Source organism: Podarcis tiliguerta, assembly GCF_965153285.1.
Source record: "Podarcis tiliguerta genome assembly, chromosome: 13".
Taxonomy (NCBI): Eukaryota; Metazoa; Chordata; class Lepidosauria; order Squamata; family Lacertidae; genus Podarcis; species Podarcis tiliguerta.
In genome coordinates this window covers 15,429,257-15,454,571 of record NC_139546.1, presented here as the reverse complement: position 1 = coordinate 15,454,571, position 25,315 = coordinate 15,429,257, and the positions used below count along the sequence as shown (strand labels likewise).

At 45.7% G+C, this 25,315-nt stretch overlaps 1 protein-coding gene across 11 annotated transcripts in view; it reads right to left on the bottom strand.

The window, feature by feature from the left end:
* The window catches only part of ZNF385C (zinc finger protein 385C), a 164,414-nt gene that overhangs the window by 16,862 nt on the left and 122,237 nt on the right, over window positions 1–25,315 (bottom strand). For all 11 annotated transcript variants that reach the window (XM_083407755.1, XM_083407759.1, XM_083407756.1 and 8 more), the window contains 2 exons: window positions 14,235–14,377; window positions 923–1,033 (listed from right to left, as the gene is read on the bottom strand). In XM_083407755.1, coding sequence (XP_083263881.1) covers window positions 923–1,033; window positions 14,235–14,377 — 254 coding nt within the window. The remainder of the gene's footprint in view (window positions 1–922; window positions 1,034–14,234; window positions 14,378–25,315) is intronic.

Genomic DNA, 25,315 nt, shown 5'->3' with positions numbered 1-25,315 from the left:
TCTGCTTGCCCCGTGCCTGGAAAGCATGAGTCCGAGCAGTTTTGCCTTTGCCCCAGAAAAACCCGCTCTTTAGTGCTAAATTAGAACAAAGGGCAGTCCACAGAAAACCTGATTACTGCTGTTCTGATTCAGCGCTAAACCACGCATTTTTCCAGGGAGAAGCTGCGGGGCAACAGAAGTGTGGATGACCCCTTAGTGCAGGGGTCAGCAAATTTTTTCAGCAGGGGGCCGGTCCACTGTCCCTCACACCTTGGGGGGGTCGGACTATATTGGCGGCGGGGGGGGGGAATGAACGAATTCCTATGCCCCACAAATAACCCAGAGATGCATTTTAAATAAAAGGACACATTCTACTCACGTAAAAACACACTGATTCCCAGACCGTCCGCAGGCCAGATTTAGAAGGCGATTGGGCCGGATCCGGCCCCTGGGCCTTAGTTTGCCTACCCATGCCTTAGTGTTAGCCTCCCATATGCAATAAGGGTGTAATAATATTACTGACCTACCTTAAAGAGTTGCTGGGAAGACTTACTGATGAGGGCTACTTTTAGTGCTCTAAAGCTAGCCTACAAATGTAAGTTAGAATGATGATGATTTATAAGGAAGTCTGACTCCGACTAGGGTATTTTCAAGTTGTGGCTCCTACCCAACTGAACCAGTTAGCATCTGACTGAGGCTCGTCAGAAGGTGAACTTTGTCATGTGCTTTTGTTTACAAGAGGCTGCTGTTGGCAAACTGTTGTTTTCCAAGCCAACACAAATGGAGCATCTATATGAAATGGTCTCCAAAAGCCACCCCAGTACCCTTTTCAAGGCTCTCTTTCCCTACTCACTCCAAGGAACTGAAGAATTCTCACCAGACACATCTGGCTTGCCTGCCCCCCCCCCCGGCCTGTCCCAGCTCCCATAAAGACGTGCCTTACCGCAGAGTTGAATCTGAGGTGGCAAATATTACAAGAGATGAACTGCTTTTTCTTGAGTAGGTTGGGGACACCAAAAGTGTGGTTGATCACTGCTTTCTGTACTGGATCCATCTAGAAGGGAGGATGTGGAGAAAAGCAGACACAAGTCAGTCGATGCTTCAGAGAGACAGAAGGCTAGAGCAACACATCTCAAAAAATGTTCTGCCACGAGGGAACCCATTCCACATTTAACTTTTTGCCGAAAATCACACACTCACCTGCCACAGAACCCCTGTATATTGGAAGAGGATTCTCCTGGTGGGGGAAATGTTCTGCAGCGCGCAGTTCTTGCAAGGTGCTTGCCTGACTTATTGGACCTCACGGTTGCCCCCTATGAGCTGAGAACGTACCCTACAATACCACAAACACTCCCCCAGCTGTGTGTTGCTGCGGAAACGAGGAGTTTATCAGTCATAACTGATGGAACAGATGCAAATAAACTCCTTATACACTGCAATAGCCACCCAGGGAAAAGACAGATCAACACAGTCTGCCTCTATTCCAGGACAGACCTAGAAGAGAAAGTGACACAACATCACTTGTGACCCATAGCTCCTAGCTAAAAGCACTCCAACACATCAGGGATCTGCAGCCCATTCTGGCCAATGATCACAGGTCTTGCTCCCGGTCAGCCCGCTAACCTAAAACAGGTGCTCATCAGAAATAATAGGCCACACAAATACGGAGATCTGGCCCTGTAGCAGACCCAGATGCCAATGGCTTCTGCAGGCCACACTCATTACTGCAAAATGGTTTCATCCACCTGCTCATCTTCCAATGAGACATAGTGTATCTCAGAGGTCAGCAAACCTTTCCAGCAGGGGGCTGGTCCACTGTCCCTGAGACCTTGGGGGGGCTGGACTATATTTTTGGGGGGAAATGTACAAATTCCTATGCCCCACAAATAACCCAGAAATGCATTTTAAATAAAAGCACACATTCTACTCATGTAAAACACCAGGCAGGCCCCACAAATAACCCAGAGATGCATCTTAAATAAAAGGACATATTCTACTCATGTAAAAACATGCTGATTCCCGGACCGTCCATGGGCTGGATTTAGAAGGTGATTGGGCCGGATCCAGCCCCCGGGCCTTACTTTGCCTACCCATGGTGTATCTGTTGGCAATGTCCTTCTGCATAAGACAAGCAGCCCAGTTTCTATGCACAAGAACAAATGGACAGGACACAAATATGATGTCAGAAATGGCAGAATTCAAGAACTACCAAGGGAAGCATTTCAGTCTCCCCAGAACACCACATCTGTGACCTTAATGAGGGTATTCTTGAACAAAAATACAAAAAAGGATACCGACTATTTGTCTTGTCTGCTCAATCTGCCAAGCCTGTTGTCACATGCAGAGGAAGTCCCTAACTCACCAACGGTTTGAAACCCATCAGCTGCCCTCACCTGGTCAAGCAGTTTCCCAAAGTGTAGTCCCATAATGAATTTGTTAGGTCTTTAAGGTGACACAAGCAGGAACGAGAGAGCAATTCAGTTCAGCTTTGAATTTTAATACAAACCTATTTAAATCATGCTTCTTGACACAAAATGCAAAGGAAAAAGCGTCCATCTTTTGAAATTTGCACTTCTACAAATTTTGCAACGCGGTTCTCCAACACTCCCCAAATGTACAGAAATGCACATTTTAGGGGAAATGTGCATAAAAATGCATATACTGGTGAAAAGATACACTGCATTATATCAGGGGAAACTGCTTGCAATATTGTGCACATTAGGCAAAATTGCATGCAAAGATTTATATATTAAGAGAAATGCACACTAAATGCTGATGACTTTTTTAAAAAAATCTAATCAAATGGCAAAGCAATGCAGAAATATGGTGAACTAAACTCAAGACTGGAAAAATTAGAAACTTGTGAGAGACCAAAATTTCCTCATCCCTAGTCTTCTGGCTTTTTTATTTTCGTTTTTTCTGGAATTTATTTATGCAATACCAGGAAACTGGAGCCTGGCCATGAAGTCTTCCATGGTTTTCTGATACCTTAAAAGTAAGGGGCAGGGCTTTAAAAACCTACCATAGGTTAAATAGCCAACTGGATTCAGGAACTTCTGCAGCAACCTAGGGTGGAATCTACATCCACTACTGCATTTTGCTGCAATTCTTGGTTTCATTTGTCTCCATAGTGTTCGAAAATCTACTTTAAGTTCAAACAAAATGATTGCACTAAGTAACGTAGAAACAGATTAGAGCAGAGAACAGGGAGGTAGAAAGGGGGGAAGGGAAGGGGTGGGAGAGACAAATATAAAAATAATGTGTGTGTTTGAGCACAACCATAATCTATAATGCACGTATTGTTCTCTTAGCCCCGTGGCTCTGGAAGATTATCTTATCCGAGGCTGGCTGTCAGGAAGAGGGGAGAGAGATTGAGGTTTGAAGGTGATCGTATTTCTCAACAAAGCTATTTAGTTGTCCAGACAGGTGCATCAGTCTAGCAGGCAAAGCGCGCAGACAAGGGAATCATTATCTGGACCCCTAAATTCCATCCCCAAAGGGAGCAGAACTGGCAACAGAAAGTGATTAATGAAGTGGTGCCTTCCCATGCTCGTGATGAAATTTTTACTCACTCATCTGGAATAAAAATGAAGAGGCACATGCAGGTTCGGAGGCAGGAAGGACAGTGTTGGATCAGAGAATTTTGAGTGATCAAAGGAACCTTCTGTCCCAATCTTGAAGGTGGCGTGCTCAAAGCAGTAACCACCTGGTGCAGGGATGCTGTGCAAGATGGAAGAAGGTCCATCACCTGATCACAGGAGGAAGAGTCATAGAATCATAGAGTTGGAAGAGACCACAAGGGTCATCGAGTCCAACCCCCTGCCAAGCAGGAAACACCATCAGAGCACTCCTGACATATGGTTATCAAGCCTCTGCTTAAAGACCTCCAAAGAAGGAGACTCCACCACACTCCTTGGCAGCAAATTCCACTGTCGAACAGCTCTTACTGTCAGGAAGTTCTTCCTAATGTTTAGGTGGAATCTTCTTTCTTGTAGCTTGGATCCATTGCTCCGTGTCCGCTTCTCTGGAGCAGCAGAAAACAACCTTTCTCCCTCCTCTATGTGACATCCTTTTATATATTTGAACATGGCTATCATTTGTTGTTTAGTCTTTCAGTCGTGTCCGACTCTTCGTGACCCCATGGACCAGAGCACGCCAGGCACCTCTGTCTACCACTGCCACCCGCAGTTTGGTCAGATTCATGTTTGTAGCTTCGAGAACACTGTCTAACCATCTCGTCCTCTGTCGTCCTCTTCTCCTTGTGCCCTCCATCTTTCCCAACATCAGGGTCTTTTCCAGGGAGTCTTCTCTTCTCATGAGGTGGCCAAAGTATTGGAGCCTCAGCTTCACGATCTGTCCTTCCAGTGAGCACTCAGGGCTGATTTCCTTAAGAATGGATGCGTTTGATCTTCTTGCAGTCCATGGGACTCTCAAGAGTCTCCTCCAGCACCATAATTCAAAAGCGTCAATTCTTCGGCGATCAGCCTTCTTTATGGTCCAGCTCTCACTTCCATACATCACTACTGGGAAAACCATAGCTTTTACTATACGGACCTTTGTTGGCAAGGTGATGTCTCTACTTTTTAAAATGCTATCTAGGTTTGCCATTGCTTTCCTCCCAAGAAGCAGGCGTCTCTTAATTTCGTGGCTGCTGTCACCATCTGCAGTGATCATGGAGCCCAAGAAAGTAAAATCTCTCACTGCCTCCATTTCTTCCCCTTCTATTTGCCAGGAGGTGATGGGACCAGTGGCCATGATCTTCGTTTTTTTGATGTTGAGCTTCAGACCATATTTTGTGCTCTCCTCTTTCACCCTCAATAAAAGGTTTTTTAATTCCTCCTCACTTTCTGCCATCAAGGTTGTGTCATCTGCATATCTGAGGTTGTTGATATTTCTTCCAGCAATCTTAATTCCGGCTAGGGATTCATCCAGCCCAGCCTTTCGCATGATGAATTCTGCATATAAGTTAAATAAGCAGGGAGACAAAATACAGCCTTGTCGTACTCCTTTCCCAATTTTGAACCAATCAGTTGTTCCATATCCAGTTCTAACTGTAGCTTCTTGTCCCACATAGAGATTTCTCAGGAGACAGATGAGGTGATCAGGCACTCCCATTTCTTTAAGAACTTGCCATAGTTTGCTGTGGTCGACACAGTCAAAGGCTTTTGCATAGTCAATGAAGCAGAAGTAGATGTCTTTCTGGAACTCTCTAGCTTTCTCCATAATCCAGCGCATGTTTGCAATTTGGTCTCTGGTTCCTCTGCCTCTTCTAAATCCAGCTTGCACTTCTGGGAGTTCTCGGTCCACATACTGCTTGAGCCTTCCTTGAAGAATTTTAAGCATAACCTTGCTAGCGTGTGAAATGAGTGCAATTGTGCGGTAGTTGGAACATTCTTTAGCACTGCCCTTCTTTGGGATTGGGATGTAGACTGACCTTCTCCAATCTTCTGGCCACTGCTGAGTTTTCCAAAACTCAGCAATGGCTATCATATCACCCCTTAACCTCCTCTTCTCCAGGCTAAACATGCCCAGCTCCCTTAGCCGTTCCTCATAAGGCATCGTTTCCTTAGAGGTGAGGAGAAGAGGTGAGGAGAAGAGAGATCTCTTTTCATTTACTCCATTTCACCCTCAATGGTTAGTGAAATATACTAGGCGTCCAGCAGTGATTTCATGCTCTTTATTGCAGCTTGTAAACAGTGATTGGATTGTCCCCCAAAACCTTAGGCTTTTATATACATTATTTACACGATGAGTCCCATCTGATTGGCTGATTCTGCTTCCCTCCTGGAGCCTGATTGGTCTTTTCCTGCCAATCAGTTGTTGCATTCTACGATCCTACCAGCCTAATAGGCTGATTAACTTCCTCCCAGAGCCTGATTGGTTTTCTCCTGCAAGCCAATCAGTTGTTGCATTCTAGGATCCTACCTGCCTATTGCTCTAGGATCCAAGCTTAGTACATAACAATTCTTTTCTCCAGTTAAAAAAGCATCCATGGCAGCACACAATTGGAAAACAAGAGCTGACTTGCGGGACAGAACCAAAGATCCACAACCCAGTGTTTTTTCCCTAAAGGGTGGTCCCTGACACATCAATAAGCATGGACCTACCGTTCCACCACCACGACTCATGTGTCAACCATATGTCAGGAGTGCTCTGATGGTGTTTCCTGCTTGGCAGGGGGTTGGACTCGATGGCCCTTGTGGTCTCTTCCAACTCTATGATTCTATGATTCATACTCTTTTCTTTTTTAAAAAAGATTTTATTAATGAAATAATAAAATACAACAAAATACAACAAAATAAAATAATAATAAATAATAATAAAATAAAATAATAATTTTTATTTATTTTATTTTATTTTATTTTATTTTATTTTATTTTATAAAATAATAAAATACCAGAAAAAACCTAAACTGATCTAAACAAAAACAGAAAAAAGATGAGGAAGAATGCAAAATATTCTCTCACAGGTAGATCTTCCACCTCTTTCTGTGTTAAGACAAGGGTTAAGATTTCACCTGGGAGCTACTTCTCCCAGCTTCCCACTCTGGGAGATATTCCCTTCCCTGCCTTTCAATAGCCAGCCATCACCTTCATCTGAGTACAATCCCTTCATTGGCCCAAACAGAGGACATTAAAAAACAAAACAGAAGCAAGAGCAAAGCAAAGAAGGGGGGGAAAAAGTAACAACTCAAATTCTGAGGTATGCCCTCTCTGCACATGGATGCTTCACTTGTAGCATAGCTAATCGTCTGCATGGATTTGTCACATCCTTTTCAAAAGCCATCTTTAGATTATAAGTAGCCAGGGGGCTCTTCCTATATGCCGAGGCCAAAATCCTACGCATGCTACTTCTGGGTAAGTGTGCACAGGACTGCTGTCTAATTTCCACACAGTGCCTTATTTGTTGTGGTGCTGATGATAATAATTCCCGTTATTATCACAGCAAGTGGCTATCAGCGCATCTTGGGGTCGCGACTGCCATAATTTATTTATATTTAATTTATTTACAAAACTGTATCAATCGACTTTCCGCAAAATTAGATGTACAGCTTCCCCATTCTAAAAGTCAATCATTTATGACAGGGGTAAAGCAATAAAACAAATGAGTAACAAATTGGCAGACAAAGGCAATCATCAACAATCAGCCCAGCAATTCAGCATAAAAGCCGCAGGGTGAATGAGGCGGCTTTTACAACATGGGATCTAGAAGTGAGGTGGCCTGACAGATTTTTCTGGGTGGCTGGGTCCAAAGCAGTCGTACAACGCATAAAAGGGCCCCTTCCACATGCGCGCGCGCGCGCACACACACACACACACACACTATTATAGAACATGCAGCAAAGAGACCTAGAGCAAGGTTTCACCAACAATCACAAATATGCTCTTTGCAAAGCTGCATCATTTCTGGTCACTGTTGCCAATTTGAGGCAATACTGAGTTCTAGCATCAGAGATCAAGATAGCTACTGGGATCGGTTGGTCCAATTCAGCGTGCCATTGGGATATGGGATCAACAGGGATGCTCACAGCCTTTCCTAAAGGTGCCCAAATTATGCACCCAAATGAAGTATCAACAGCCTATCCATGGGACCATGCAAGCTGCTGAGATTTCCCAGCTTAGTTCCTTGACCCTAACAGCAAGCTCAATCGGGAGCTGACATACTGCCCCCGCTCCCCCTTGGAGAACAAACCGTTCAGCCAATGAATCCCAAGCACTGCTGATGCTTCACGGTTGCTTGAGAATCCAAACACTCCCATTTTTCAAACAACCAGGCAGGCAGCTACACTCTCCCTACCTATATATGCAAAATCCCGATGCAAGAAAGCAAAGCACAGGCAATGGCTCTCCTAATTTACCTTGAAGGGAAAAACTTAAAACGCCAGTTGCGTTCCGACAGGCTGTAGTTGTGTCTCCTGCACCAAAAATGGTACCTACCTACCAATTTCTCCTGCTCTTGATGTGCTTATTCCAGGAGGTTTGCTGGAAAGATCTTTCTGCACCTCCCAGCTAAGGGAGTGAACTGTCAGAAAACCGAAGAGCGTTATTTTGAGGGCAGTGTATTCCGAGTTGTTGTTTTTTTTAAAAATCCTATATCTCTGCTTTATAACCAATTTGCATTGACTCGAATTACTTCTGTTTTATCCCTGGGATGTTCCCACCGATATATAAATAGAGACTGTGGCGCTGAACTTCCTGTCAAGTCTCTGGAGGTCAGAGATGGGTAAGCAAAGAGAGAGAGACAGGACTGTGCCTTTTTGCAAGTGGCTGTTAAATCTTCAAGAGCTTTGCACATCTGAGAGGACTTCAGGACACCTTCCTAGCATGGAATTGTTTGTTTGGAAATGAATAGTTTCCATAGAACCACTGGAGCTTGGGAGGTTTATGTATGCTAGTAGTTTGCAGCTTGTGGGTCAGGATCAAAAGATGGGTTTGCATACCAGTTAACGATAGATCAGATAAGCACCACCACCATTTTATTTTTTAGTGCTGGGTGGGTGGGTTAAATAAAGGGGAAATCTGAAAGAAAAAGCAAAGCAAAAGTGATGCCAATGAAGTTTGGAATATGAACTTCCCAGTTCAGAACTTCTGGGCTACTTAGGAGTCAAGGCCAATCCCTCCAAAATTGAGGCTCAAAATTAGCCAGAGTCGTTGCTCCCATCCGTTCCCCACTTTTCATGGCGACAGCGGTGGGGAGAGAAGTGGCCTTCACTGGGTTCTTCACTGTCAGCATCAAGAAGAATTTGGAAGCAATTACCGTATTTCTTGCTCTATAAGGCTCACTTTTTCCCTCCTATAAAGTAAGGGGAAATGTGTGTGCGTCTTATGGAGCGAATGCAGGCTGTGCAGCTATCCCAGAAGCCAGAACAGCAAGAGGGATTGCTGCTTTCACTGTGCAGCGATCCCTCTTGCTGTTCTGGCTTCTGAGATTCAGAATATTTTTTTTCTTGTTTTCCTTCTCCAAAAACTAGGTGCGTCTTGTGGTCTAGTGCGTCTTATAGAGCGAAAAATACGGTATCATGAGGTCCTGGCACTCAGCATGCTGTTCAACTTTTTTCACAGTTGCTTAACGCAGGTCAATATTTTCCTTGAACTACCCACCACCACCCCAATCTCTCTTTCCTGGTCACACACCAGGACAGCATCAGCGCCTATGAAATATGAGGATGTTTCGCCCCCACTGTTCATCATTTCACACTTACTGGCACTGAATCACATTTGCCATAATGTTGCCCATTTACCCAGTTTTAACAGATTCTTTGGGGGCATGGCATGAACGATTTTTGTTTTTAGCACCCTGAATAATTTGATGTCATCAAGAAATTAGGCCACCTATGTCACTGCTCACCCTAACCCCAGATCAAGTTAAAAAGCACAGGTCAGAATACAGATCTTTGGGGGACCCCACCTCTTACCATTGAGATAAAGGTAAAGGTAAAGGGTCTTGACCATTAGGTCCAGTCATGACCGACTCTGGGGTTGCGGCGCTCATCTTGCTTTATTGGCCGAGGGAGCCGGCGTACAGCTTCCGGGTCATGTGGCCAGCATGACTAAGCCGCTTCTGGCGAACCAGAGCAGCGCACGGAAATGCCGTTGACCTTCCTGCCAGAGCAGTACCTATTTATCTACTTGCACTTTTGACGTGCTTTTGAACTGCTAGGTTGGCAGGAGCAGGGACCGAGCAACGGGAGCTCACCCTGTTGCGGGGATTCGAACCGCCGATCTTCTGATTGGCAAGTCCTAGGCTCTGTGGTTTAACCGACAGCGCCACCCGCGTCCCGACCACTGAGATAGCTTTCCATATATTCCTACTCTCTGCTTCCTATTCCTTAACCAATTACTGATCCCTAAAAGAACCTGCCTTCTTATTGCGTGGCTGCTAATTTATATTGTTTTTGTTAGGAGACAAACAATTTCACATTTGATTTCCTTTACGTAATCTTGGGTGAGTTCCTTAGATTCCCTTCCGTCATGGACTGGCTGGATGCAGAGGAGTGCTGGGAGTCACCAGTTAGGGAACCCCCCAAGAGAAGAAGGCTCAGGGGGCTGGTGATGGGACGCCAATGAGTGGTCAGAGGAAGAAAAGGGAGAAGGCTGCAAGGGGGAGGTACCATCCCATGATCACAAAATCTGGGGAGGAGGCCCTGGAAAACCTTAAAACACAAATTATTTTTGATTAGCTTGGAATGTTTTCGCAAAGCAAAGCAATCAGAACGATCAGGGGCTTTGTTTATTCAGCTTTGCTTGGAACAGGTATTCTGCCTTGAGGCACAGGAGGTTGAGGAGATGATCCTGCTGGAGCCTCCTTCCAATTTGGTATGCAGCAGCAGTAGGGCACCGCTTAAGGACATTATATTGTTACCTTAACATCTAGATAGGAGTCCCAGCTGCCAGAAGGAATCTTCAGTATGTCCTTGCAGCAGATTAGGCAGAGGAAGAAGGCAGAACGAATGCAGTTCAGATTTCCAGAAGCAGAGCAAGCAAGGAACACAAATGTTGTGGTCCTCGGTGTTCCATTAAGCAACATTTCCATCCTTCCTTCCTTCTTTCTCTTTCAACTTATATCTCACATTCTAATTCAGGGCCCCTCCAGACCGGTGTTTTATTGTGGGTGTCCTCTGCGGCGTGTTCAGGACACAACGGCAGTACATCATAGCGGAGGATTTATTCTGCTTTCGTTTGTTCTGCAATGCTTCCCTGATGCTACCACATTGTTGCTGTGTGGAGGCGCTATGGCGCGACAAAAGGAGGACCAAAATAAGCCAGAACATTTGTGGCATAAGAAGCTACAGGATTTCAGAAGGAAATCTACAGGATACGCACTGATTGGAAATGAAGCAGCATGACAGTCATAAAACCTCTGCAGGCACCGACAGTATTGAAAGCAGGGTTGTGTGTGACCTCCCTGATAGCATCATGAGCACAAATCATTATGAATGGACAATAAAAAGGATGTTTGGAGGGGCCCTCAGAAGGAACAGAAGTGGCTACGGGCTCCTTCAGATAACCTGTTTATTTGGCATTCATCCTGATAGCTAGTGTTAAGCTTATGCAAAGGGGCTAGATCAAGCGCCAGCAAACTTTTTCAGCAGGGGGCCGGTCCACTGTCCCTCAGACCTTGTGGGGGGTCAGACTATATTTTTTGGGGGGAAAGAACAATTTCCTATGCCCCACAAATAACCCAGAGATGCATTTTAAATAAAAGCACACATTCAACTCATGTAAAAACACCAGGCAGGCCCCACAAATAACCCAGAGATGTATTTTCAATAAAAAGACACATTTTACTCATGTAAAAACACGCTGATTCCCGGACCATCCGCAGGCCGGATTTAGAAGGCAATTGGGCTGGATCCGGCCCCTGGGCCTTAGTTGTTCTACCCATGAGCTAGATTATGTTTGGCCTCTGTTCAGCATACGTTCCAATTTGTTTGCAGGTCAGGTAAGGTAAGGTACCCCCCCTGCCCGTGCGGGCCAGTCTTGACAGACTCTAGGGTTGTGTGCCCATCTCACTTAAGAGGCCAAGGGCCAGTGCTGTCCGGAGACACTTCCGGGTCACGTGGCCAGCGTGACAAAGCTGCATCTGGCGAGCCAGCGCAGCACACGGAAATGCCGTTTACCTTCTCGCCAGTAAGCGGTCCCTATTTATCTACTTGCACCCGAGAGTGCTTTCGAACTGCTAGGCTGGCAGGCGCTGGGACCGAGCAACAGGAGCGCACCCCGCCGCGGGGATTCGAACCGCCGACCTTTCGATCGGCAAGCCCTAGGCGCTGAGGCTTTTACCCACAGCACCACCCGCGTCCCGCTGCAGGTCAGGTATATGACAGTAAATATTTGTCCTGCATCCCTCCTGAATTACTTGCAGGTGTTCATATGTCACCCCACATTTTTCAATGAATTTCCCTGTCATTTCCAAACTGTATAAAGTCCATTTCTTTTTAAAAGTGGATTCGTTGTGCTGGGGTAACAGAGCGCTTTAAGCCACTTTAACTGTGCAAATCTAAATTTGCAGTAGGTGCTTGAATCCCTCTTGCAAAAATAGTGACAGTAAAACAATAACCAATTTTCAAGAACACAAAACAGAAAAACAAATAGTAACAGAAGCCACTGACAACAGCAGACCCAACAAAGGAACCACGTCAACAGGCAGATCAATAAAAGGTGGACATAGAATCCACTGCAACAGAGAGAAAGGAAACTGAACCAGCAGTCAGATGACACCAAAGTCCTTTAGAGAAAAGACAGGCTCTAGCCAGGCACCTAAAATTTCAGCATGGGGTCAGGTGGACCTCGGTGGAAAGGACATTCCTTAGTTGCTCACCACCACAACCCAAGAGACCGTGCTCCTCGTGAATGGCTGGTGTACTAAATTCAGGGGGGGGGGGGAGACAGAGCAGGACCTCAGATGTTACATTGGGTGCATGGGAGGAGGATGAACAGAAGACTATATGGTCCAAAAGGTATTCATGTATCAAGTCATGTAGGCTTTAAAGGTAAGAACTAGCACCTCATATTGAATCTGGAAACCAATAAGTAATCAGGGCAGAACAAACAGCAAAAGATTGCGCCAACTGTCTGGCCCCAAACAACTTGCACCAGTTTTAAGTTTCCAGATGTGTTAAGGGCAACCCCACACAGAGCGCTTGACAGTAGTTCAATCTGGAGAGTGCTACAATATGAATGACTATGGCCAGCTCTAACTTTTACAGGAAATCACCAAAGCTGGTAAAAATGTACTACTACTCACTTCCCCAACAGATCATCCAATTCAAGTAGCACCTCAGGCTGTGAACTTGTGCAACATCATTCAAAATGAACTGAATACCTGGATTATCACATTCTCCACCCCCAGCCAACAATTGTTTTATCTAATCTGGATTAAGTTTCATCTTGTTTTGCTGCATGGTCCAGTATCTCACAGCTGACAACGTTCAAGGTTTCCACTGCCTCACTAGAGTGTAATCAAAAAAGGCATGTAAAATAAAGCTAGATGTCATCACTTTATCTCATATCTGTGTCCAGTTTCACCCAGTGGTTTCAAATAGATGTTAGAGAGCAAGGGATGAGGGGGTTAAGAAAAAGATGAAATTCTGTGATCTGTCATGATTCAGAAACGAAGGGGATGTCGGCTGTTTGGAGTATCTGGCATGCAAGTCTCCCATCCAACTACTTTGGATATGCTCTGCTTTGTCTGGGAATTGACAAAAAAATCAGCATTGTTTGTGTTTGGGATGGATGAAATTGGGGTCACTCAATTAAACCGATTGGCGGAATACTTCTTCACACAACACTTACAGATTTTCCTATCAAAATATGTGGTGATTTAAAACTGGAGCAGATAAATTAATGGAGGGCACGTCTACCAATGGCCATTAGCCATGACTGCTGAATAGAACCTCCATGTTCAGAGTATCTCTGAATATCAAGTGCTAGGGACAAAAACAGGAGAGAGCTGTTAAGTTCATGCATTGCTCACAGGCTTCTTGGAAACATTTGTCCACTGGGAAACAGGATGGGCCATTGGTATTGTCAAGCACAGCAGCTACTCCTATCTTATGAAATACACTCAAGAAAATGGAAGCATGACTCTCCTTGGAGAGCATCTTCTCCATATTTTTATACTTTCTGGGGGTTGATAATCCAGCTATTATTTCCACCTTCCATATAACACAAGGAAAACTAAATTTGCAGAGGAAACACAGCACAAAAATTTCCAGGAAATCAACGGAAGAGAAAAGTGTTGTTGAACACACCTTTCTGGGAATCCCCAGCTATCTCCTGACCACCAAAAGACCACCCAACAGTGGCAACCTTATCAAATGACCATTCCCATGGCATCATAACAATCCTCAGTGACCTTCACGTCCCTTGTTAAGTGTAGTCCGACAGTTTCAGCTTCCCAACTGTAACGAAAGAAGGCTGGCATAACTTGATGGGCGTGAGCGGGTGTGTGGAGGCATCCTGCACTTGCAGTATTTCTATAGATACCGCACATAACTCCAGCCCTGAGCATGTGTGTTCTGGGTGACCTTGAAGTCAGCAGATCAACGGGAGAAATTACGAAATTGAACCAGCAAAGGAGGACGGAAGAAAGCAGGGACACATCAGCAATCACACGGTGGGGCAAGCGGCGATTCCGTTGCACATTTTGACCCGGGAGATGTAGGAGAGTTTTGCAGTTAGCCCTCCACTCTCTGGTTGAGCAGGATGCCTCCTCCTCAGTAACATTTAGACCAGGTCAGGTAATAAACTCACCGTGTTGAAGTTGGGGAAGAGGTTGAGCTGGGGGGCCCCATTGAAGCGGAAGGTCAGGAAATGCTTGATGTCCAGCGGCGAATGTAGGGACCGTCCTGGGATGGGGAGCGATGTCAAGAGGGAGCTATTGTGGCTGGCTGGACCTAAGGGACAAGAAGAGAAGGGAGATAAGAAATACCGCGGGTTTAAGAGGAAACGGAGTAGAATGAGAAAGAGACCCGCATACGTTGCATCATTCACAAATGGGGTGGTGCGAGAGAAGCGCTAGTTTGCCATACAGTTTGCCATATATAGGGATAGTGGGTGGTGCTGTGGTCTAAACCACTAAGCCTCTTGGGCTTGCAGATCGGAAGATTGGCGGTTCAAGTCCCTGCGACGGGGTGAGCTCCCGTTGCTCTGTCCCCAGCTCCTGCCAACCTAGCAGTTTGAAAGCACACCAGTGCAAGTAGATAAATAGGTACCACTGCGGTGGGAATGGCGTTTCTGTGCGCTCTGGTTTCCGTCATGGTGTCCCATTGCACCAGAAACGGTTTAGACATGCTGGCCACATGACCCGGAAAGCTGTCTGCAGATGAACACCGGCTCCCTTGGCCTGAAAGTGAGATGAGCGCTACATCCCCATAGTCGTCCTTTACCTTTAGTTTGCCATATGAAATAAGTAAGCCCAATAGATGTATACGCACAGGAGAATAAGCTGCTCACTGTGTGTGATTTTTCTGCCGTGCCATTTGTAATCGCTTTTTGCTGCCGGCTACCTTGCAGATGCAAAAGATCCCATGTTCAACTCCTGGCACCTGATCTCTAGGAAAGGCTCTTGCCTGAAATCCTAAATCCTACAGGACCGCCTCTCCTGGTATGCCCCACAGAGAAACTTACGGTCTTCAAATAAAAACATCTTGAAGGTCCCAGGCCACAGAGAATTTAGGCTGGCCTCAACTAGAGCCAGGGCTTTTTCGGCCGTGGCTCCGATCTGGTGGAACACTCTGTCACAAGAGACCAGGGCCCTGCGGGACTTGACATCTTTCTGCAGGGCCTGCAAGACAGAACTGTTCCACCAGGCCTTTGGCCAGGGCACAGCCTGACTCCCTCCCTCGGCAATCTTCGCGGAGCTCTGGCCCAATGGTTGCCAGTGGCTTGAATTAATTAATTTTATAATGAATGATTTTAGAGTGTTGTTTGTGCTGTACTTTTGTACTGTTTTATTGTTGTTAGCCGCCCTGTGCCCGGCTTCGGCTGGGGAGGGCGGGATATAAATAAAATTTATTATTATTATTATTAAATAGCTGCTACCAGTCTCTGTGCACAATACTGAGCTAGGAGGACTGAGGATCTGACTCAATGTAATTGATGCTGTGAGCCACCACGAGATCTAAGGACGAAGGGCGGTATGCCAATTTAATAAATTAAATGAAAATAATTAAATAATAAATAACTTAAGACAGCATCTTTTGTTCTGTGTTCACCTGGAATCACAGAACTGTAGAGATGGAAGGGATCCTGAGGGTCATCTAGTCCGAACCCCTGCAATGCAGGAATCTCAACCAAAGCATCCATGACTGTCAGAAAGTTCTTCCAGATGTTAGATGGAATCTCCTTTCTTGTCACTCGAAGCCGTTGGTCCTGGTCCTAGCTTCCGGAGCAGGAAAAACAAGCTTGCTCCATCTTCCAGGTGACAGGCCTTTAGATACTTGGCTAAATGTTGGAGGGTATGGAATAGAACATTCCCCAGGGCTGTTTTTCAGCTGGAACGCATCAGAACTTAGTTCTGGCACCTTTGCCATTCTAAGAGAATGAGGGAGGTGTTAATGGACGTCCCTATTTTCATCAGAGAAATGTTGGAGGGTATGGAGTGAAGTGTGCCTTCAGTTTTTAATTCAGAAAAAGGCTATTTTAGAAGTTTCAGAGACACTGATTTTAATTTTAATTTTACACAGTCTTGGCCTTGGCCATGCAGCAACCAGATTTCTGAAAGCAAGATTAGTGCAACCATACTGATGCTAATTGCTCGCCCTGTAACTGCCCACTTCTGCTGTCCTGCTAGCTACAGAGATGGAAAGTGATCACTTGGTGGATTATACACTCCGTAAGGAAAGGAAAGCAATTAACTGTAAGGAATGTACTTCGCTGTCTTGGGTGGATATATACACAAACTATTCAAGCCACGCATCCAAAGGGAAAGTGTGAGCAGCTGCTTTCCCCTTGCTCTTTTTAACTAGCATCTATTTCCATAACTGAAAATGGCCAACATAATATCTTATTGCTTTTCTTTCTTCTAGGCTGGCCATACCCAGCTTCTTCTGTCTTCCCTTTAAACAGTTTTCTTTCTTAGATCCAGCGTGCCCCCCTTAAAAGTTTCTCTCTGAACCTTTCCCAGTATGTTGTTCCTTTGTAAAACACAAATTGTTGGTGACCTGCACCACAGAGAGGCCACTGCATACAAGGTAAACGCAACATATTTTTCTGCCCTAAAGGTCATTTAATTTTGCTGTCCTTGCCCCAGTGTTCTGTTGCATTTGGCAAGGTGTGGGGGGCTCTCAAAGTCCTTCAAGGCCTTTCCTAATTCCTGCCCCTTTTCCAGCTTCCATACATATCAACAGAGCAGCGATTGCCAACCCTAAACCTCCCAAGGCATTCACTGGTGCCCTTGGGCACCAGGTTGGTGAACATTTATTTAATGGCAGGCATTGAGACGTCTACATTATTGTTACTGTGACTTTTATATTGGATCAGATTGTTACTATTAATGTTTGAGGTTTTATTGTTATTTTTGTGTGTGTTGGAAGCCACCCAGAATGGCTGGGGTAAAAATAAAAAAATGTTGTTGTTTCCTTTGTTTGTGGAGAGGCTTTTCTGAATTGGGGTGAATGGGTTGCTCAAACATGCTCCGTGTGTCTGATTGAGAGAGATGCACTTAAGCAGAAAAAAGGGGAGAGATTTTAATTTTTTGCAATCTGTGCTTAGCTGTGTGTGTGAGAGAGGACAGAGAGAAAGAGATGTGTATTTTTCTTGGTACTAGAAAATACAGCTGCAACACTTTGTGTATTTTGTGCAGTAGAGTGGGGAAATCAGTATTCTTAATGCTTACATCCTACCCTTCCTCCCATAGGAGCCCAGTGTAGCTAACAACAACCTCCATGATATACAATCAACATAAAAAATAGTAACTATAATAAACATTAGTCTATATCAACGATAAAAAAAGAATGGGGAAAAAAGATAATTTGACTCTTCAGCTTTACCACAGATTATCCACAAACAGTGTTTTCAGTTTTTGTTTAAATGATAAGAACCTGTAGGACAACTTCATCTGTTTCTGAGTACCAATTGCTGGAAACCACAGGAGGGGAGACTGCTCTTGTGCTCAGGTCCTGCTTAAAAATCTCCCACAGGCATCTTGGTTGGTCACAGTAAGAACAGATGCTGGACTACATGGGCCACTGTTCTAATCCATCGGGCTCTGTTCCTATGTGCTGAGTTTGGGGCCAGGCCAGGTAGAAGTGAGTCTACTCAGGTAGGAGTGTAAGTATGCCTCAGGTCTCTAGGTCCAGTATGGTGATTATGAGCCATAGGGTCAAAACGTGTTTGGCCATATTTCATTATGTTTTATGGAGTCAAGCAATTTGCACAGCAGTAATGTAACAACGACGTGGGTGGCGCTGTGGGTTAAACCACAGAGCCTAGGACATGCCGATCGCATGGTCGGCGGTTCGAATCCCCGCGGCGGGGTGAGCTCCCGTCTTTCGGTCCCAGCTCCTGCCCACCTAGAAGTTCGAAAGTACCCCTAAGTGCAAGTAGATAAATAGGTACCGCTCCGGCGGGAAGGTAAACGGCGTTTCCGTGTGCTGTGCTGGTGCTGGCTCGCCAGAGCAGCTTCGTCACGCTGGCCACGTGACCCGGAAAGTGTCTCCGGACAGCGCTGGCCCCCGGCCTCTTAAGTGAGATGGGCGCACAACCCTAGAGTCGGACACGGCTGGCCCGTACGGGCAGGGGTACCTTTACCTTTAATGTAACAACAACAAAAAATGTTGAACAGCGACAGCCTGCGGCCTCATCCAGGAACTCCTCTGACCAGGAAATAGCAGATCTCACCACGTTCAGGTTTCTAGTAGTAAGTTTCCAGCTTCTGACAGGAGAAATGCTCAAGCTGCAACCCTCCACAGGAACTGGGGAAACTGGGAAATTGGTGCACTATCTTGGGTGAACCCATGGCAGTTTCCCTTAAAATGCAAACTATAGTGTTAGAGAGGTTATTTTACTCAAGGCCATGATTGGGGGAGGGAGGGGTTTCCCTTCCCCACACCCTACAGTCCCAAAACTGCTCAGGGTTTCCTCATACCCACTGTTTACATAACAGAAACCATGCAGGTGAATGTATAGTTTGGCCTTCAGTCCTCCTCCTGGCCTGAATACTCTCTGTTCAAATTCCACCCATGTAAGGCCTGAATCTGAGATTTCCTAGTGCAAACATGGCTTAAATGGCCTAACTGGGCTATGAAGAAGGGAATGACCTTGATGGCATCTATCTTCTCTTCTCCCTCCCTCCCACTTTTGGCTAACAAAGGATTGTAGCAAACGTCAATTCTGCTCAGAGTAGCCCCACTGAAATTTATGGGCACGACCAACTTGGGTCCTTTAACGTTAATGGGTTCACTTGAATACAACTCAAGATGCACAGATTGAAATATGGGGCACAACTGTGTAGGGGACCAACTGGGGTTATACCTCTTATACCTCTAATGCTGGGTATATCACTTTCGCTTCTGTCAAATAACATCTGCCACCGACTCCTGTGGTGGTGGGGGTGTAAGGCACAAGAGATATTGGCGGCACTATTCAAGTGAAGGCAGAGCACGTGAAATACTCAGAGTAATGCAGGGCACCCTTCAGCGATCCTTGCAATCTACAGTCCCCTCTTCTTTCAATACACAGCTTCTATCATGATGACCAGCAATAAAACACTTCAAAGCCTACGCTCTGCCTTTCCCACCAGTTGATGGCTCTGTTCTTCACCCCCTAATTCCATAGGTAGGTGAGTTCTTCTGTTATTTATTTAACTTTATTTTCCAGTGTTAAACCAGAAGCGGTAGGAAGAGAATGGATCAAAGACCATAATATTTTTTTAAAAAAATAAAATAAAAATCTCAGTGTGCACATTTTTCTACAGATTGTAGTGTAACGGGCCCAAAGATGCCTGGAAGGCACAAGTGGCCTCTTTCTAGCAGATTGGACAAATTTGTTCCCGTCTTTGTAGAGGGAACTGCTCCCCGAACCAGCTCTGACTCCAGGGGGGTAAACTACAGCTTGCTTCGTCAGGCATGTACTGATCAAATTAATACCAAAGTCACCCAGAAGGGAAATCTGGAGAACAGCAGGCAACAACTCCCCCCCCCCTCCAAAAAAAATGTTTCTCATTTATACGTTTTAAAGTGACAAACAAGCATGCAATAATTTGTTATATATTACCTCACCCACCTCAACTGCCTGTCCCAAGGTTATCCCTTGTCCTTTTGGTCCTTCCAACTGGCTTGTGAGGCAGTGATGGACTGAGAGATACTGAGTAGCCTAAGCTCAAGAGGGAAAGGTCTCCTCAGCATTAGCCCAACTCTAATCTCAACACATTAACATGGCTCTCCCACACAAGAAAGCAGAATACAGTGGTACCTCTGGTTGCAAACGGGATCCGTTCCGGAGGCCCATTCACAACATGAGAAGAGTGCAACCTGAAGCGCTGTATCTGTGCAGGTGTACGGTGCGATTTGGCGCTTGTGCGCATGCACAAGCGGCGAAACCTGGAAGTAATCCTTTCTGGTACTTCCGGGTCGCCGCAGGATGTAACCTGAAAGAACGTAACATGAAGCAAACGTAACATGAGGTATGACTGTACAAGCTAGAAGTGAACGTGTACATAATTACCATATTTTTCCAAGTACAGTGGTACCTCGGGTTACATATGCTTCAGGTTACATACGCTTCAGGTTACACACTCTGCTAACCCAGAAATAGTGCTTCAGGTTAAGAGCTTTGCTTCAGGATAAGAACAGAAATCGGGCTCCGGCGGCGTGGCGGCAGCAGGAGGCCCCATTAGCTAAAGTGGTGCTTCAGGTTAAGAACAGTTTCAGGTTAAGAACGGACCTCTGGAACGAATTAAGTACTTAACCCGAGGTACCACTGTATAAGACTATGGGGATTTTTTAAAACAAAAAAATAGGATTAAAATTGGAGCTCACCTTATACACTGAAAGTGCTGAGGTGTGTTTTCTTAATTTGGAGTCCCCAAAAATAGGGGGCGTCTTATTCACGAGAAAATATGGTATATTGTAAGGTTTGGAAGGAAATTTCTGCCCAACACCACTGACTAAAGCAAATCTCTAGGGTGGGACTACTATAACTAACATAGTATGTGGAACATGTGTTTTGTTTTGTTTTACTTTTTCAATTTCAATAACTTTACTGTTCTAGCCAAAGGCCATGATAAACCCACAGTAACAGTAGAGTCTTACCTTGGAAGTTGAACGGAATCCATTCCGATAGTCTGTTTGACTTCCAAAACGTTCAACTTCCAAGGCGCAGCTTCCGATTGGCTGCAGCCAAGTGGAAGCCGCATAAGCTGCACCGGACATTTGGAACAACCACTTCCAGTTTTCGATCGTTCGGGAGCTGAAACATTTGAGTTTACAGGCGTTCGGATTCTGAGGTTCCACTGTACCGATAAAACATTTTAAAGCACCAGTCGTACCACTATTTAAACCTATTCTGACCCTCGTTTCTGTGTTACTGTATAGCACTTGGATCAATAGCGGAAGTCTGCAGTCAGACAACCTTTTAATTCTAGTAACAGCTCTCTGTTGGCAAACATGAATTAGAGAGCAAAATTTATACCATACATCTGGATCCTGAAAGGTTAGTTTGATGCTGTCTCTCTGGTCACAATTAAACAGGTATTTACAACATAAACCATTTCCTAAATCCAGCGAAGCCCCTACAATGGCTTGAATTCCTGCTTGCAGTTCAGGTCCTGTTTTCATTATTCTGTTGGATTTCTTCACTGGTCAGTTATAAATGACCACCTGTAGAACATCTGGGGACATCTTTCTAGAAGAATCATAATGGAAATTTGGACTTTCCCCCTGCAGCATGCCTGTGCACCCGCCACCGAAATCTGTCCCCTCATTTACTGACATCACACGCACACACCCTGCAGCATGCCCCCACCACACAATTTATGAGTGCCTGGCCCCTTCATGGGCAATTTTCTGGGTGCTTGGGCACCCAGGACCCCAAGGAGTCAGCACCTATGTTCCTAATGTAGATATTCACTCACCCCACCTTCCCAACTGGAGGGATGCCATTTTGTGGTTCGCCTAAGGCAGGGGTCAGCAAACTTTTTCAGCAGGGGGCCGGTCCACTGTCCTTCAGACCTTGTGGACAGCCGAACTATATTTGGGGGGGGGGGGGAATGAACGAATTCCTATGCCCCACAAATAACCCAGAGATGCATTTTAAATAAAAGGACACATTATACTCATGTAAAAACACGCTGATTCCCGGGCCGTCCACGGGCTGGATTTAGAAGGCGATTGGGCCGGATCTGGCCCCCGGGCCTTAGTTTGCCTACCCATGGCCTAAGGTGCCAAAATGTCTTGGTCTGGCCCTACTCCACCATGGCAACCTACTTAGGAGCTCCTTGTTCTCTGTATCTTGTCACCTGCTTCTGGTCACTCTCTGATCTCTTTGGCTATCGCCAAGCATCCCACAGGCTCTCCACAACAGGGCAGAGGTGGCAGTGCTCAATCAAAATTTTCCAAGCCAGAGACTCACCAAACAGCGATTCCAGCACTTTGCATAACTCCTTGCCTGCTTCCCAGTCTTAACAAATGTAGAATTATGGGAAAGGAAGCATGCATATGCAAAACCTTGCTCAATTTGCACAATTCATAAAAGCCAGAGGCTTCTGATCTTCTTGTCCTGGAATCACATGACTTTTCCTGTCTCCGTGTTAAAGTACAGCTCCAAACTCCTTTCTTCATAGTTCCATGAGGAATTGAGAGGAGGAAACAGGGACCACAAAATCCCACATTCTGCAAGTTCTATCAAAGCACCCAAAACGTAGTTAGTAATAAAGCAAATTCAATCTGAGCGGGGGGGGGGGGTGTTGTACCCATGTGCATAATTTAGTTCAATGCAGTGGCTGAATTAGAAATGTTATTACAGGATTCCTGAACCACACAAAACAAAGTTATTGTATTCCTCCACCAGTGATGTGCTGTTCCTTCTTGGGTGCCCACTCAAAGCTTTTGCTGTTGTCTTCCTTTACAGTGGTACCTCGCAAGACGAATGCCTCGGAAGACGAAAAACTCGCAAGACGAAAGAGTTTTTCGTTTTCTGAGCTGCTTCGCAAGATGGATTTCCCTATGGGCTTACTTCGCAAGACGAAATGTCTTGCGCCTTTTTTTTTTTAAACTGCCAATGCATTCCTATGGGAAACCGTCAATACACATTGGTGCTTCACAAGACGAAAAAACTCGTAGAACGAAAAAACTCGCAGAATGAATTAATTTCGTCTTGCAAGGCACCACTGTATATGTAAATATGTGAGCAAGCAACACTTATCACTGTCACTCAGACCATCTTGCAGTGTAGGCAGGCGAAAGGGATTCAATTTTTTTGTATTAAAACAAATCCTATAACATTTCTGATGGTTAGGACTTTTACTGATGGTCAGTAAACTTATTCAGCAGGGGGCCAGTCCCTCAAACTTGTGGGGGGCCGGACTATATTTTGAAGGGAAAAAAATTCCTATACCCTACAAATAACCCAGAGATGCATTATAAATAAAAGCACACATTCTACTCATGTAAAAACACCAGGCAGGCCCCACAAATAACCCAGAGATGCATTTTAAATAAAAGGATACTGTCAGGGAACTGCCATCAGTGTCCGAGGGAGAGAGCAAGCTCCAAAGGGATCCCAGAGAGCGTCCCGGGAGTGGGAGAGGCAGCCCGTCTTCTGGGGAAGAGAATCAACGTAGCTCCAGTGGAGAAGGGGGGCAGATGGGGGAATCGGCGAGGCGGTCCCATGATTCCTTGCCGGGGACCAGCGGGGAGAGGAAGGGTCCTCCGCTGCCTACGCCCTCCTTGCGCAGAAGGCTTCTGCGCAGGGAGAGTAGACGGAGACTTGGCGTCAAAGAACTTCTTTGCTGGAAGAAGTTTAAGAAACGCCCACTGACGGATTCTGCCAGCGATTGAGACAGCGAGTGGCTGCCCGGACAGGAAAGGTTCACTCAGGTAACCCAGCCAGACGTTGGGACAAGCTTACGCATGAGCAGCCCCTAGAACCATTAAAGATACTTTCTACTCAAGTAAAAACACGCTGATCCCTAGACCGTCCGTGGACTGGATTTAGAAGGCGATTGCCTGGATCCAGCCCCTGGGCCTTAATTTGCCTACCCATGGTTAGGACACTGGCACCGTAACAACATCTCTCTCTCTCTCTCTCTCTCTCTCCCCACCTCTTACAGAATTATGGTGCAAAGTTTTTATGATGGAAAAATCTAACAGGAGCGCTAGAGGAGAGGCTACTTTATAGCGTGAGTCTGCAGCAAGTTTTAAACCTGGAGCCTAAGAGATACTAGGCAGGCATGTATGCCACCAAAAAGCTCTAGCTGGAGTATAGGGTTACAAGCCAAACCAGTAAATGAGGCACTTGGAGAGCAATAGGCCAAATTAGGCCAGGTGGTGAGGCTGATCTCTGTGAAAGCTTTCAGTTCAGATTTATCTAGTCTGGGCTATATGAGGACTCGCCTGCTACTCCTATTTCTTCCAACAGATCAACCTCGCCTTATGTCACTACACTCAATTTTGCCTCGTTTCCAGGACCTTGCCTCCTGTCATGAGACCCAGCTCTGACATCCTTCCCCATGCCGTTAATAGGGAGCGATTTCTCTGTGATGAGGATATTAGTGTGGCTGGATGGAGCACAACTAAAATGGCTCTCCTAGGGGACTTGGACAATTTGGGGACAACCCGTTCTTGTCAACTAGAATATTGTGATCTACGTGGCATTATCTTGCATGCCTCTTTTCGTTGCTCTTACAATCCTGCAGTCTGGATGAAGCACCTCAGTTTTTCTCTCTCTGTATTTATCAGGCAGATGATGACTCCCTGCTTTCATAATACCAGCACCAGGGGGCATTCGACAAAGCTGAATTCCAGGGAGATTCAGGACAGACAAAAGAAAATGCGCATGACAGACACACAGCGCATGACTGAACTATGGAATTCACTTTTAACAGGATGTGTTAATGGGTATCAACTCGGAAGACTTTTCAAAAAGTATTAGACCAATTCACTGAGGGCGGAGTTATCTCTGTTATACTTCGACTGTCACAGGCGGTAGGCAGTGGCGTAGCGTGGGGGGTGCAGGGGGGGCCGGCCGCACCGGGCGCAACATCTGGGGGGGGCGCGCTCGCAGCTCTCTGCCCCTACTAAAATCCACGGGTTAGGGGGCACAAATTACTTGCCTTGCCCCAGGTGCTGACAACCCACGCTACGCCACTGGCGGTAGGCCTTTATTTATTTGTTGGGGAGAGTATTGTTGCACTCAGGTCTTGCTTGTGGGTACCTGGTGGGCCACTATGAGAGAAAAGGATGCTGGGTAGAAGGCCATTTGTCCTAATCCAACAGGAACCCTTATGTTCTTATTAAAAAGGGTTCAAGAGTGCTACTTCTTCCTTAATTCCAGCTCAGTAGCCACACTCACTGTTTTATCTCCTTGGCTGGGAGGTCGCGTAACTCCACACCCTCTAACATTTCTCTGATGAAAGTAGGGACATCCTAAGGAAAAGCAGGCTCTTCCTCCAAGTGTCCCCATTTTCCAGGAGGAACAGTCCCGGATTTACAGAAGCCGTCCTGGTTTCTGATTTGATCCCGAAATGTCCTGCTTTTCCTTAGGATGTCCCTACTTTCATCAGAGAAATGTTAGAGGGTGTGGAGTTACGCGACCTCCCAGCCAAGGAGATAAGTAACTAGACAACCTTTAGAAGACATCTGAAGGCAGCCCTGTATAGGGAAGTTTTTTAAATG